Source organism: Lagopus leucura, unplaced genomic scaffold, assembly GCF_019238085.1.
Source record: "Lagopus leucura isolate 7727_CA_CO unplaced genomic scaffold, USGS_WTPT01 Super-Scaffold_100075, whole genome shotgun sequence".
Classification (NCBI taxonomy): Eukaryota; Metazoa; Chordata; class Aves; order Galliformes; family Phasianidae; genus Lagopus; species Lagopus leucura.
In genome coordinates, this window is record NW_024962315.1 from 123,276 (window position 1) to 139,399 (window position 16,124).

Sequence of the window (16,124 nt, forward strand, 5' to 3'; positions counted from 1 at the left end):
CACTCAGTGCTAGAAGTGAATGGGGCTTGAAAAATACGCTTGTAATTCAATACAATAAGTATGTGACAGGTCTAGGGGAAAGCAAAGCTCTTACAGTTCACACCTTCAGCAGGACACTACAAAAGTATGCATTAAATGTGCAGTGGTTTAAGGAACCTATTGCAAGGGCTCACTCTCCTCAGAAAGCAGTTCCTTCTTGTTGTGTCCAGCATGAACTGGCACGGGGTGTTCCAGCACAGTGACATCTGAGCCAGTACGTGTTATCTAGACATCTAAAGAAACACCTGTGGCTGTGATACTCCATGGACATAGAGGCATGATAAAGCCAAGGCAATCTTGTCTAGAACTGACGTGGTCATTGTGAAGGCCTTGCAGCCCTCTAAGATGATTTGGGACACTGCTGCGTGCTAATTCAGTAACTCTTCCTCTGATGGAGAACAACTACTGCCGACACCAAAAGTGCTTCACCCTGCTTGACAGGACACTGAAAACAGAGGTGGAAGAGGCCACTGACCACTGAGGGGGGTGGTAGGCTTTTCTCCCAGACACTTGTGTCTTGGACAGACTATTAGTGCCTTCTTACTCTGATACAGCCCAGATCCAGAAGAGTTATACATCTGTGCTGAGACACTGTTCTAGTAAAAAGACGTCGATGTGATTGAGCCCAGCAGCAGGTTTTGGGACACCAGCTCCACCTTGGGGCCATGGAGTGCATGATCTACCTGCCCCAGTAAGTCAATGAAGCCAAGCAAAGATGTCAGCCCAAAATCTTCCACAGAGGCTCCAGAATATGCTCTAAGTAGGCACTTTGTTCCAAGAATGAAACTGCTTCTGTAGATTTGAGGAAGTGCCTTTATTAAGAGGTGATTCCCTCTTGAAGGGGACATCTGTGATGGCACAGCCCTGGGATTGTCAGACCTGGAACAGAGGTGTGAGATGTTCCCACAAGAAACCCTTCATTCCTCACACACCACAATTCTTCCCAGAAAGGGAACAAGCTCATGTGCTCAGCTGCCTTCATCCTGGGCTCCTGCGTGTTTGGTTGCCTTTAGCTGGCAGTGTTTGGAGCTTGGCCTTGAGCATAAGGTGCCCAGGGAGGAGCACCCCAACCCCCTTGTGTGGTCCATGCATGTTGTGAGGTGGTGTGGAAGCAGACAGGTTTCTTGACCTGGAGCAGCTGAAGGGCTCAGCATGGTTTTGAAATAACAAGTCACCAGGCTGCCTGGTACAGAAGAGGGTGCTGCACTGTCTCAAGTGGAAGGAAAAAAAAAGAGACCCAAAAATGTGGCACTCATTTGCAGTAATCATTTTTGCTGAGCTCAGAAGTGGTGGCTAAAGACTTCAGGGGAAACCAGTGTGATGACTGTGGTCAGTGGAGGGAAACTAGCTTAAAGCAGCAGGGTCTCTGCTCCATTCTGCAATGCTGTTGGCTTGAAATGAGGATGGAGTAAGAGGAGATGGATTCAGCAAAAGGTCAGATATTAAGAGAGCCACTGACAAAACTGATTTCAAACCTGTTTGCTGGTGATGATTTAAGAAATAAGTAAAGTCTGAGGGGAAAACAGATTTTTTTTTAACTACCATATGCAGTTGAAAGAAATAAGTGTTCTTTAAAGTCCAAAGACATAGCAACTAGCTCTGTTTTCAGAATGAATGGGCTGCTGAGATAGAGCAAACAGAAACTAAGTGAGAAGAGGATCAAAAATAGCTGTATGACTATTGTGTGTTTCAGATGGGGTTCATACACTCACCTGTGCCCTGATGCTGCTAAACACAGACCTCCATGGCCATGTAAGTAGCACTTGGAGATGTATCCTTCCTTCTTTCCTTCTGAGTGTAGAGGTCTTTTCCGTTGTGCAGTGTGTACTGCTGGAAAACCGAGATAGATTGGACGCAAGTACTTTGACCAGCTCCATAGGGACTGTGGGTGCCAGGCGTAGCCCTAGGACAGCCCTTCTCTTAGTATTACTGCACGCTCAAGCCAGAGGCACATCTGACATCAGTTATCCTCCATAGGCACAGGCAATGCAGCTCTCTTCCCAGAACCTACTGCATGCATCAGCTCTGCCCCAGAAGCTCTCGTGGGGAGGTCATTCAGCACTGGTCTCTGCAGTGGAGCAAACAGCAGCTCCAAGTGTGCTGCTTTTTCTTCTAATGCAGAAACACGAGGCTTCCCTCATCTGCAAAACTGCTGCAAGAGAGTCATTAGTTTCGTACAGGACCAGATCTGATCTTTCATTCCCAGAATGTGAAGTAATTCCCAGATGTTCCCCAAGACACTGCAGACAGCAACTGGAGAGCATCACATCAGACAAAGAGCAGGGCAAGCAGAGCTTACTGCCCACAGGTGCGACTGGAAAACCACAGAGGCTGTGAGATATCTTCTCACAGCTGTGCATAGATTGGATTTGTTCCTAAAAGGTCAGCTGAGTTGTTGCTAATGTGTAACAAAGAGAGCAGAATGGGAGGAAGAGTCACTGCAGAGGGAGAGGTGGGCCTGGGCATAGGTCTCACTAGTTGTGCTGGATGGCCGTGACGTGCAGCTGGGAGTGCAGAGGCTGTGCCCTGCTTGCTGCGGAAGGCTGCAGGGGCTGCTGCCCTTCCTGCTGTCCAGCCTTCTGGTGCAGACAGTGTTGCAGCAGGTTGTGCCCAGGGCTAGAGGAGCTGCTTGAGTCTCAGCTCACTGCAGCTCCTTCTTTCACCTCTGAGAACTTAGGCATGGAGCCACGGAGTGGAGAAGGCTTGTTACTGCAGGCTGCACATGTGAAACCTATGCTAGATTTAGTCCCTTTTTCTGCCCCACAGCCCCATTGATTTCCAAGCTGTATTACCATAGACCTCTTCTGCTTCCAGCTGGTAACAATTCATCGTGCATCTTCAGAGACTTGCCCTGATTTTCTCTTCATTATGCTTTTAATAAGGTAGCAGTAGGACATAACGTTGATTTATTTGCAGACTGGTTTATAATCACCTTTAAAGGGAGCCTCAGACTGTACAGGTGAGGGCACCACATGGATGCTCCTCATCTGTGGTGGCATAGATGCAAAGGCATTACCAGTGCCTAACGGTGATGATACCACTGGTGCACTTGTGAAGCATTCGTTTTTCATTGATAATAGGTTTGGTAAGAAGAAATGATCACACGCTAATTAAGCAAGGAAAAATACAGCTTTCTTTTGACCAGATATAGAAATGCCTGAGCTTTTCTTTGAAAAAATCTTTTTATTTTTTCTGTGTAACATTAATTTCTTCTCCTCCTCTTTTTTTTTTTTCTTTTTTTTTTTTTCCCCTCTTCCTTCTGCTCCTGGAACCTCTCTTTCTGCTCTTTAACCCTTTACCAGGTGGTAAGTGCAGTCGTTCTAGTGTTTTGCTTTAAAGCACTAGCATTTGACTTGTTTTTTTTCTGTGTATAAAAAAAAAAGGCATTTTGTTTGTCCGGATTCCTAAGTCATTGTGCAGTGTCCTTCACTCCTCGGCAACCCATTAGCAGGTGATCTGAGTCACAAGAAATTTTCCTTGTGCAAAGAAGCCTCCCCAAGCTGCAGGGTACCTGGGGCTGTGTGACTTGTCTTTCACCCGTTGTTTTGTTGAAGATGCTGTCATGGTATTGCACATCACTCATTTTTTTATTTCTCGTTGTAATATTGTATTGTTTCAGTGTTTTCCTCTGCCACAGAGTTGGAAATTCCTCGGATTAGGAGAAGGGGGGTGTTTTGGTAAAGGGTTGATTGTATACAGTAGTGTCTTCACAGTGGGCTCCTTCTCCATTCCAGCAGTGATATACACTGAGCCTGAGCCTCAAAGTAACGAGACTGGCTTTAAAACATGAGATTTGCACGTGGTCACACTGGAGTTCTGATTTAGTACTGCTAACAATACTGCTGGCACACTCAGATGCTGTTTCCAAACCGCCCAGGAAATGTACTTCTTTAAAATAAGATGCTCCATTTTTGTAGAATTACATTATTCCTGCTGTTTAAAACCCAGCAGGATTGCAAACCTTACAATATAAATCAGGTTGTTGCAACTCTGTACCATGCTCTGGTGCCATTTGAGCTCCAGGAGATCTCACAACAAAGCACTCTTTTCCTCTATCTTTGTCCCTCATATGCAAAGCTTTGGGATGTCTCTTTTTTAATGCACTTCCTTCTCCCTGTTCAGAACAGCTGGCCACCCAAAGACAGTGACAAATTAACACCTATGCATCACCAGCATTCAGGTTATATTTTGTTGAAGAGTACCAAGTACTGTGCCAAAGCCTAGCTCCTAGAGTCACCTTGTGGTGTGACAAGCCTTCCATTCAAAAAGCAAACCAGCAGCTCTCATGGCCACTGAAAAAAGCATGAAATGGGATCCTTTGCAGGTCCCAACCCCACAGCCATTGCTATTAGTCTTACAAACCCTGTGATATTCTCCTTTAAGCCAACCTTATGATTTGGTGCTACAGATTCTGTTGTGTCAGTAGAGCGTTGAGAGCTGAAGGGCTTTAAGTTACAAGCAGGTGCTGAAGCCACCTAGAGAGTGGCAGCACTCTGCCCAGAGCAGCTTTGTGTGGTCCAGCAGTCATCGGCACCCAGAGCAGGATCATTTTCTGCAGAAGGTCGATTTTGATTCTGCAACCTGAAACAGACTCTCTATCAAATCCTTCAGCCCAGTGAGACCAACAGTCCTCACCTCATGCTGAAGCATAAGTTTAGCTTCTGTTTTTTGTGTTATTCCTCTTTTCCCTTACCCTGCCCTTTACCTTCCCCTTCTTTTTTCACAGATGAGTATTTGGGAGAGGCCAAGAAAGCCCAAGTAAAAAGCAGGGCCTTCTCAGGGCAGGGTGCTCACAGGAGATGCACTCCACTCACCACTTCGTAGCTGTTTGATGCCCAGGGCCTCCAGCTCAAATGTTTTAACACCTTAAGAGGGAGGGCTGTAAGGAGCAGGCCAGAAAGCCACCCTCCATGGCCTCTGGCCCCCAGCAAGCTGCTCTTCCTCCCGGGGCTTTTCCCAGTGTGCACTCAGTGTTCCCTCACCCATATATACCTGCCCAGCCTCCTGATGCCATGACTTTTCAAGAGCCAAATGACACTCAGCTACAGCCCAGTGTCTTTCAAAGGTTGGACGAGGCAACCTGAACACTGCAGTTGTCTTGGATGAGTCAGCTGTGGCACAGAAGCAGCAAGATCCCAGTTGTGAACATAGGAATTGAACTGTGTTAATCAGCCCTGTGTACCCACTATCAGACCAACCTCATCTTTCCCAATTCATTCTTATACGCTCTTAACCACTGTCATGTGTGTTGTCTCTGCATCCGTCCATTCCCATCCACCGCAGCCATCTATCTCTGCCCATCCACTCCCTTACCCATCCTACCCATTCATCTGACTTTCTGTCACTCCTCATCTATTTTAGCCACTGTTCACTCACTCCTCCATCTAAGCACGTCACAGTGCCAAGTGATCACCTCACAGTGATTTCTTACGCTTTGTTGCATGGCCTGGAGCAAGTTAAGATGGGATAAAATCTTTTCTGCCAGGAGGACATATCAAAAATAGTGGCTATGTGGCACCATGAAGCAGCTTTGCTGGCTTGTTTTTTAGCTCATATGTGACCATCATAAAAAAAAGCAAAATGCCCCCATCTATTTGTCTGACCAGAAATTAAAAAACACATCTCCCTGCCCAAGGGACATAGAACATCAGAACACTGATGTCTGAAGTGTGCAGTTGCTTCCCTGGAAGATTATGTAAACACATGGTGGTCATGCTGACGGATTCAGCAGAATCTTGAATGGCCTACTGCATAGGAAGGAAGGCAGCCCACTTTGCCCTCCTGGTACCCCCTTCTGGAATTGTTCCTGGGATTCCTCATACTTGCTGAATACAACTGTAATATGTGAAAGCTCAGGCAGTTCCTGGTGCTGCTGCTGTCCATTATGAGACACTTGGGATCACAGTACCGTTTCTTTGCAAGTATTGATCAACTGAAGCTGAAAAGTACAGGCCCTGGAGCACTTTTCTGTTTTTTCTGCTCTGCTGGATTTGACTTGGAAGCACTTGCAGGGCAATAGATTTGAGTAGCTGGCTCCAGCCCCTGCCTCGGAGCAGCAAGCTGATTTGCTAAGATATTGCTGATGTGAGGTATTGCGTCTGAACCACCACAGCAACCTGTGTACAATCCTTCTGACAGCAGCCTGTGTCCTGCCCCTGGTTCTGCAGTGCTTTGACAGCCTGGTCCAACAAGCTGATTCACAGTGTTAACATCCTTGTTGGAGCTTTTTCATCACCTCTTCTGGTTGTCAGAGGAAGGGTATGATTTCATCTTCCCTGGATGCTCAGCAATTAGCTGCTTTTTCACAGCGCTGCTGCTATCTCAGTATGGGCTCTGAGATCTTCTCATGCAGGAGAAAGAGCCAGGTTTGGTACTTCAAGGTCTCAGGCAACATTCCTTCCTCACTTCCAACCTTCCTCCATCCTGCAGGTTCATTGCTGTGGGTTTTACATGCTCACTTACCCTGTTCACTAGCCAGCGAGTACACAAACTTCCCCTCCCCTGCTGAAGAAACGCAGCATGTCTGCAGTCTTCCCTGCATGTTCCTGTGTCTGGACCCCCCACAGAGCTCTGGATTGCAGGAGCAGCCAGCTATGGGGTCCCGTTCTAGGCAACAGCCACTGAGATGGCTGATCCTCATGCTGCACCACACTGTGCCGTCTGCAGTCCCCAGGCACTGCAGATTCATTACAGTACTTTATTTCTCTTTTCCCTGATCTCCGGGGTGCCAGTTCATCTGGAGCTGGCACCAACAGGAGGCGTAATTATAGAGTTTCAGGCAGAGCTGCTTGAAGGCAGCACCAGCTCCCTGTACAGCCGAAGAGTACGCCTGCAGTCACAGGTGGCTGGTATGGTGTGTCTGCTGTAGGTTAACCCCAGGGCCTCGCTCTTTGCTGATGCCTTCTCCTGAGGAGAAATCCCTCAGATCTGCTGGGCTTCTGGTGTTGGTCTCTTTCAAGAGGTTATTATCTTGCACAGAGAAGACACTTTTCTCTGTATGGCACCTCCTATGTTGTCTGCTGCAGCTTTATTCTCTCCCAGCAAGGCCCTTCTTCTCACCGAATCTCTAAGCGGGGTCCTGGCTCAGCTGCTCTTATCCCTCCTCCCAGGTCCCTATCAGCACCTTGATGCAGGTCCCATTCAAGCACCAGGATGGTACCAGGATCCTTAGGAACACTGGTGGTACCTCATGTCACCTCACTAACTGCACTGTGCACTCCATGCTCACATCACCACAGAGTCTGTTCCTGGGGACTCACTCCAGGGTGTGGAAGCTGCAATATGATGTGATGCTAGAAACACCTGTCCTTTCTTTGTAGTATCTGACTCCTTTTTCTGAACCCTACAGCACTCCTCCACACCTCTGTCGCAGTCCTCTGGAGAGCTCTGGTTGCAGGGGAAGGCAAAGAAAAGAGCCACTTGCCTCCAGCCCCTCAACCCTTGCAAGATGAGAAAGTGACTCACCTGGCTATTGTGAGGAGTAAGGGAAAACAGGTGCTGCAGACTGATATCAGGGATGCCAGATGACCTCGCAGCTCCAGCACCAAATTGCCACTGTGGCATTAGTTGGTGATGAGTGACGATGATGTTTCAGTCATGAGATTGTCCCAGTATCTGGGCATCGCCCTCACACACCATAGCATGCAAGTTCACATGGTCACTAGATCTCTTTGTAACAGCAACCAAAAATAAGTTTCCATCAAAGACAAGTCATTTCCCAGTGCTTCAGATGTTGATACTGCATGCTCACATATTTTCACACATTATAGGCTTTGAGGCCCACCCAAGTTCCACTACTTTACAAGAGTCTGAGCACTTGTCTTGAGTTTTGAGGCACAGTTTCTGTACCAAGGCCTACCTGGAGGCCAGAGATTAGATAAGATCACTTAGAGAGTTTGGAGCAAGAGCTGGAATTGTTTTCAGGTGTTTTATCTCCATCATTATAAAAAGAAATTTGAAATGTTTGAGTGTTGTTGGATATGAGGAAAGAAATCAAAGAGCCCAACAGAAAGTCAGAGCAGAATGCCCCCTTCTAGCTTTGAGCTACTATATATAAAATATTTCTTTAAAAAACAGTCTCACTGAAGTCAAAACTTTCCAGAAGTTTAATAAGCTGCTTCTTTGCCTTGCAGAACATTGGCAAAAAGATGTCGTGTCAACAGTTCATTACAAACCTGGATGGGCTCAACGATGGGAAGGACTTTGCAAAGGATTTGCTGAAGGTAATGTGACACACGTTAGACAGTGGGATGCTGATATTATTATTGTAGTGCCACCTAGTCCTCCTATGACAATCAGCATTTTCCATCATGCATTTACTTTATTAGAAGAACTGCAGCCTAAATGGACACCTTCTGCTAACTTGCAGGGAGCCATCAGAGCTCTGTTCCCTGTTGGTGTTTTATTGAGATTATCCAGGGATTTATCTGCTCTCAGAATATCCCAGGGGTCCCTTTCCACCATGGTAGTTCTGTGACGCACCAGCCAACATAGTGAACAAAACACTCCCCAGAAATATAGCATCTGGCATAGATACTTTTCTCTGCCTTCCATTCCATGTAATTAAGTGTACTGCTCCAGTGCAACTAGCTGAGTACCAAGGGAGATTGCTCAGACACTGCAAAGTTTGTATTTTCTCTTTTTATGTGGTTTAACACCACCACCACTGTCTGCGCCTGCCACAGCCTGGTCTGGATTTTACAGTATTGAAGGAAGTTGAAAGGACCAGAACCACATCAGAGCTGTCACAGTGAGCTTTAGATAAAACCTTTCCCACTATCCTCACCCTAACACCCTCCTGTGTATTGAGGCCGCTTCTGCATTCTGATTCCCTAGTTCTTTTCTTCTTTCCCAGTGCATCAGAGGAGTCACTGGAATTGTGCACAGGAAGAACTGGAAAAACTGAACCCCAAAGTTATTTGTCCCTCTCCTGCTTCTCAGGGCCCCTGAGCTGAGATATTGGAAGGTGTCTTCATGTACCCCAGTTTCTTTTACCAACTTTGTGTAGGCCAGAATTCTCTAGATGCAGTACCTATAATTAGGCAGAAGTATCACAGATGGGCACCTGAGCAAGGATGTCTCCTTACCTCTCTGCTGCTGACATGTCCAGTCCAATCCCTTGTGTGGCTCATGGACAGGAAATGGTCTATTAGGACAGCAGCTGTCCTGCTCACTAGTACATACTTCTCCAGGTCGGTTTCCAAGGAAAGGAACACAGATAACACAGAGAACACAGATAAGGGTGTAGAGGAGGTGATCTCCACAACCCAGGCATGTCTTCCATGAGAGACACAGCTAATAGCATGTTCTTGTTGCAGACACTGTATAACTCCATCAAGAATGAGAAGCTGGAGTGGGCCATGTAAGTATATGTTAAGTATTTGAGAGAGTATTTTTCAATGTAGCTGGTAGGTCTTAAATCCTGTTTTTAGCTCTAGAAGTTTCCAGAACGTTTCCTGCCAAGCCCTTTAGCACCAATGTCCCTCATGTAGGCAGGCTGGGTCCATTTCGACAGAAAGGCAGACATAGAGGTTGGTGGCAGTCTGTGGGTGCAGGGTCCATAGGCACAGTGGAAACAATGGGAATGTCCCCTTTATTTACTGCTACATCCATAAAGTGCAGGCCCTGTCCAGGTTCTTCAGAGCATGATCTTCGCTCAAAGAGCTCAGGAAATAGGGTTATTTAGATCACTGAAACCTCCCTTATTTTCTACACCCTTCCTTCTATAATTACAGAATTGGGCTTGGGCTTGAAGGGACCTCAAGAGGTCTGCAGTCCAGCATCTTCTCGGAGTGGGATCAATGCTGAATTCAGAACAGGATGCTCAGGACTTTGTCCAGATGGATCTTGAAAACCTGCAACAGTAGTGATCACACAGAATCCCCTGGGTCCATGAACCAATGCTTAATTATCCCAAGAGGGACTTTTCTTCTTATCCAGTTGAAATCTGTTGTCACTTGTCCTCCCGCCATGTACCATAGTGAAGAGCCCAGCTCTGTCTACTCAGTATCCCCCTCAGGTACTGGCAGGTTGTGATCAGGTCCTCCAAAGCCATCTCTTTTCTAGCAATTCCACTTCCCATAGTCAGTTCTCAAGAGCCAAGTACTTCAGCCTCTGGGCATCGTGGTGGTGCTAAGCTCTCCAGCTTGTTGACGCCTTCCCTGTATTTGGGGCCGAGTACTGGTTGCTGTGTCTGTGTATGATGTCGAGGGCAGTGGTCACTTCTCTTAGTCTCCACCCTGTGCTACTGTTCATACAGCCCACAGTGCTCTTGGCTTCTGGTTCTGCCAGGCCGTACTGCTGGCTCATGTTTGTCCAGCTGTTTGCCAGGAACCCCTGGGCCTTTTCTGCAGAGCTGCTCCCCAGTCAGTTCCAGTCTGTCCTTCTGCAGGACCACTCCAGTGCAGTACTTTGCATCGCTCTGTGCTGCATTTAGCGAGGCTCCCATCCCTCTGACTGGTGTCCCTGCTCTCCAAGTGTCAACTGCACAACCCGCTTTTATGTCATACTTGATGAGATGCACTCTGTCTCCTCCACCAAATCGTTAATAAAGATAGTAAATGAAATAAATCTGTTCCCCTTCGGCCATACACAGAGAACAGACTCACGTCCCGTTGCCCTGAAAGGTGACAGGTCTGGGAGCAGCTCTCACAGCGGCTTCCAGGGCAGCGTCCCGCTGGGCTTCTTCCCCTTCTGCGCTGCCGCCGTGTGCCTGCACGGCCGGATCCCGGCACAGAGGTGCGGCGTGCTCCCAGCGCCCGGCCGCCCGAGGAGAGCCCGGGCAGACCTGGGGCCACGGGGCAGCACAGGACCGCCTTGTTCCATAGCACGGTGGCACCGAACGGGACCTTCTGTGCCGTTTTATCCACTGCCCGACGTTCACCTGGAGAAGTGCCTGGAGGCGGCTCGCTTCTCCCTCCCTCTGAATGCCTGGGCAGAACTTTGTCCCACAGGACCCCTGGGCGGGGTGTCCCCGCGAGGCCGGCTCGGGTAGCGCTGTGACAACAATCTTAGGGCGAATCTGCGAGCAGAGCCCCGGAGCCGGCTCCGCAGCGGCGACGCAGGCCCGCTGGGCGGGCGGCCGCGGTCAGCAGAGGGAGCCCCGCCGCTCCGCCCGGCCGCGCCGTGCGGGACTGCAGCGGGCGCTGCGGGCAGCGCTCAGCCAGCGGCCCGGCCTGCCGGCGGGACGCCAGGATAGTGCTGGACGGCAGCGCCCGGCCCGACGGTGCCTCGCTCCCTCTGCCGCCGCTTTGTGGCCGTCTGGGCGGTGAAGCATCCCTGCCTACGACGCCCAGCCATGTGCTGTAGGCGCTCGCGTCCCAGGTAGTGGGATATAGAATCGCGCAACGGCTTGGGTTGGAAGGAACCCCGAGGGCCATCGAGTTCCAACCCCCCGCTGCAGGCAGGGCCACCAACCTGCAAGTTTAATACCAGCCCAGGGCCCCATCCAACCTGGCCTTGACACCTCCACGGATGGACGGGGCGTCCACAACCCTGTGTGCAGCTGTGCAATCCAAACCTTCCCTTCTTGAGCTTAAAACCATTCCCCCCTGTCCTATCGCTGTCCACCCGAGTAGAAAGTTGATTCCCCTCCTGTTTATAATCCCCTTTAAAATACTGGAAGGCTGCAATGAGGTCCCCTCACAGCCTTCTCTTCTCCAGGTGAATGAGCCCAGCTCCCTCTGCCTGACTTCATAGGAGAGATGCTCAGCCCCCTGCTCATCTTTGTGGCTCCTCTGGACCCTCTCCAACAGCTCTCTGTCTTTCTTGTACTGGCGGCTCCAGTCCTGGACACAGTACTCCAGATGGGGCCTCACAAGAGGAGAGTAGAGAGGGACAATCACCTCTTTGTCCCTGCTGGCCACCCTTCTGGTGGAGCCCAGGATATCGCTGGCCTTCCAAGCTTCAAGAGAGCACTGCTGGCTTATGTTCCGTTTTTCATCCACCAGGACCCCCAGGTCCTTGCTCGCACATTTGAGGTTTGATCCCAACCTGATCTAACCTGATTTAATCTAGTCAGGACATTTAGATGCCACCGTGTGTGACACAAGGCAGAAACTCCCTGTTCGCTGTCCTCCTTAATGTCTGGGAATGCTGGGGAAATACCATTTCCCATACAGGTTCTAGTTTCTATGTGCTACTTTAAATTTTACTTCAAATAGGAAGAAGCAAGCTTGGAGGAGTCACTGAGTGTTTCCCTGAGCTGCCCAACCCTTGCTGTCCAGAATCCAGGAGTAGGAGATGTGCAAGGACAGGTTTTCATGGAAATCACCAGCATTTCTTGAAGTCTCCCGGCCACAAATGGAGATGGATGCATAGCCTATTCTAGAGTTTGTAGTTGTTTGACCAAGTGCCCCATCTCCCTAATATCTGTGGAGCTTTTGTGCCTCAGAGATGCAGAAAACATTCCTCCTTTGGTATCTAGGAGGCCCCAGCAACTGTCTCACAAGGAGAAGCTGATAAACCCCTGTCGTACCTGGTCTTCAGCAAAAGACCTCCCAAAGCTGTGAATGTGAGGCTGGGAGTAGGGGACTCTCCCTGTGAAAGGCACAGAGTGCTCAGCAGTGCAGTGTCTGCGGACTCCTGCTGTTCAGACAGGCACTTAACCCTTTAGCATTTTCAGTAACCTAACAGTGGGAGCTCTGGGACAGTCACCTGTCACTCACACTCCTCCCCGTTCTATGTAGATCATCACCATTGGCACACTTGGTGTGTTACAGTCCCTGGGTCTCCTTTCCTTTTCTTTTTTGGCTAGTCTTATAATAAATTAACTCCCTGTAAGACCAAAGCAGATAGGGCACACTGTGACCCAATCCATGTGTCCTCCACTCAATGTCTTCTTTGAATTTGTTTCCAAGTGATGAGGACGAGTTGAGGAAATCGCTCTCGGAGCTGGTAGACGACAAATTTGGAGCCAGTGCAAAGAAAGTGACAAGGATTGTTGACAGCAGCAACCCCTTCCTGGACATCCCCCAAGCGCTGAATGCAGTCACCTACAAGCACGGTGTCCTCACGCGCAAAACCCATGCAGACATGGATGGGAAGAGAAGTATGTGTTAATGGGACAGGAGACGTGCCCCAGGCAGTCACAAAGCCTTGCCCTAGCCTTCTCCCTGGCTCTCCCACCGGAGCGGCATTTTCTCACTGTCTCCCAGGGAACACAAAAGAGACCCCCAGATGCATAAGCACCAGTGCACAGGGCAAGGAGGGTGTTTTGAGGCATTCTCACTGCCAAGGACACTAGCAGTGCCTGTCCCACACAGATAGACCTGGTCTTCCATCCTGTTCACGGGCATAACCCCAAACCCTACACTCTGAGCAACAGGCAAGGCTAGTTCACAAGATCTGTCCCCCCAGGCTGACTCTGGGGACAATCTGGTCTTCAAAGTTTTGGTCCTGTCTATATGCTGCCATGTGTGCAGGCTGCTGGGCAACAAGATGCTTCATAGCTCTGCTGTCAGTATTCTGTATTACAGGAAAACTAAATGGAATTATATTTGGGAACTGTTAATGAGCAGTGATTAATGAAATTAAATCTTGGATGACTACTTTTGCTGATATAGATGCCCCACTCATTGCAGCCAATTGAAACCTTGAATAGAGAGGATTGCCACCAAAGGCCTCCCTTGCTTCCAGCACTTTCTTAGTAGCCCATGCCTGGAGGACCAGCTCTCTTGTGATGTAGTCAGGCCCATCTTCCACCCCTCTCCAGTTTTCAGCAAGCTTTTTTTCACTGAGTCCATCAAGACTGTGGGTGGTAAAGTTCCCTCCTCAGTGGAGAGAAGCTGTTTTAGCCAGGGTATGTCTGCCTAACTCATCTGAACCAGAGAAGTCAGGGAATGTCTCTGCTCCTCAAGCATATTGTCCATAGAACAGGAACCTGGATTTGGAGGAGCAGAGACTTCCTGTACATGCCCGCTGGTAGCTCTGTACCAGCTCATCTCTGGTTTTGAGCTGCTTGTGTTCTCACTGAGAGATTTCATCTCCCAAGCCACGTCTCTCAAACTGACATCTCCCTGCAGACAAACGATTCATAAACAGTAGCTTGGAGGTGTATGAGATGTGGGCATAAATGCAGCCTCTGGTGGTCAGGAAAGGGTTGGTTTTGCAAAAACATGTGAAAGTCAAGCAGTGCTGTCAGAAGCAGATGTGTATAATTAGATATTCTTCATTTTTTTTAGCTCCCAGAGGAAGAAGAGGTTGGAAGAAATTCTATGCTGTGCTTAAAGGGACCATCCTTTATTTACAAAAGGTAACTGTGGTGGACTATCCCATTTGCTGTTTCATGCTGTCTCCAAAGCAGTCATTCTTTAGGAAGCCCATACATGCGAGTAGAGGTGAATCTATGTCGTAATGCATGGACATAAACAGAACTCCTCCACAGACCGGTATATAGAACTGGAGAATGCCATCATCTTTGATGGTGGTGTTCACACTGATGGTACCATTCACAGCCTTAAAAGTGAGTCGTATAGGAGGAAATACGAAAGAGGAAATATAGAGGCTGGACTTGTGCAGATGTATAAGCAAGACATGTAAGTAAGCAGAGGATGCTGAGGAGTAGAACATATATGGAATAGATGCAATAGGATGGAATTCAGGGAACTGAAGAGGCAGGCTGTCAGACCAATATTGTCCTGATTATTGTTCTGTTTGTTGGAATAGATCTGAGCATAATTATCTCTCATGAGTCTGATATGAACATCTCCCTGCTTAAAGCTTTTTGTCTTTGATTGGCTGCAAAGTGACACTTCCTGCACTCTGTTCCATAGAGTTTTCTCCAGCTCCCCAGTTCCATTGCCACCTTGAGTATAAAGACCGGGTCCTCATGGGAAGCAGAGTCACCATGGAAGACCATTCCTGCATGCTATGGGATTCACCTCTCTGTCTTTGAAGGATGCTAGGAGGATTCCCATGGGTAGTCTTTCCTGTGGGAATGTATAAGGAGCCTGGATAAGGCCTCACCTGAATGTTAGTGAGAGCCAGCCAAGGATGCCAAATGTGTGTTCATCACGAAGCTGCATAACCCACTGAACTAGGTCTGAACTACTTCAGTTGCAAAAGCAGTGAAGTAACCCACTGAACTCACCTTGCTGAAACAGCACTCCCTGTGGGTAGATGTTCCTACGTATTGCAGTATTATCTCCAAAGCAATAAGAATAAACAAACACTGGATTATATAAGAGGCAGAAAGATCCTCAGGGCAGCACGGAATTATGACTCAGAGCTCCTAGCACACCCCAATGTTTCTTGTGTTTTGCCAGATCCTATGGCACATGTCACAAAGCCAATGGAAATCTGGCAGCAGCTAATTGTAATTTGCTATGTGGTATTTGAACAGCCTTGTCACTCTCTCCTGCAGCTGAGGGAAGCTGCAGCGCACAAAACTTTTTCCAGCACTCTAAGCTTGGCCAACTTCAAGTCAGTGGCCCTCTTCTTACGGCCCAGAATTAGTGCAGGTGTGTGTAGAGTCCAGTGAAGGGATCCTCATGCTGACTGTGGATTACACACAAGGGTTTATCTAGAACAAAACTGCAAGCACCTTTTGATTTTTTTGACAGTTTTTCTGAGAAAAAACAACAAACCTGCTGTTCTATCAGTATCACAGGAAGTAGTTGGATTTAAATGAATTTGGAGATCTTTTCAGTGTTTATAAATATCTAAAGGGTGGGAATCATGTGGATGGGGCCAGGCTCTTTTCAGTGCTGTCCAGCAAGGCACAAAGGGCAACAGGCACAAACTGAAGCCCAGGAAGTTCCGTCTAAACACGAGAAAGAACTTCTTTACTTTGGGAGACAGAGCAAAAGAACAAACTTCTCACAGAGGTGGTGGAATCTCCTCTGGATATATTCCAAACCCACCTAGACATTTTCCTGTGTAACCTGCTGTAGGAAAGTGGTTCGGCAGGGGAGCTGGACTCAGTGAGCAGCGGAGGTCCTTTCCCATACCTACGATTCTGGGATTCAGTAATTTTTCACCAATCACTTTTAGGTTGTATCTCTTGGGATGAGTCTATTGAGGGAGCATACATTTTGAATGGAATACACTGTCAGGATACAATTTTCTTGCCAGTCTGGAACAAAATC

General features: G+C 48.3%; 1 protein-coding gene across 1 annotated transcript in view; it reads left to right on the top strand.

Moving 5' to 3' along the window:
* PSD2 (pleckstrin and Sec7 domain containing 2) overlaps window positions 1-16,124 on the top strand; it is a 42,127-nt gene that overhangs the window by 15,330 nt on the left and 10,673 nt on the right. Inside the window, exons 6-10 of the mRNA XM_042887189.1 lie at window positions 1,733-1,791; window positions 8,172-8,261; window positions 9,357-9,400; window positions 12,897-13,087; window positions 14,220-14,290. Of these exons, the coding sequence (XP_042743123.1) occupies window positions 1,733-1,791; window positions 8,172-8,261; window positions 9,357-9,400; window positions 12,897-13,087; window positions 14,220-14,290 (455 nt within the window). The remainder of the gene's footprint in view (window positions 1-1,732; window positions 1,792-8,171; window positions 8,262-9,356; window positions 9,401-12,896; window positions 13,088-14,219; window positions 14,291-16,124) is intronic.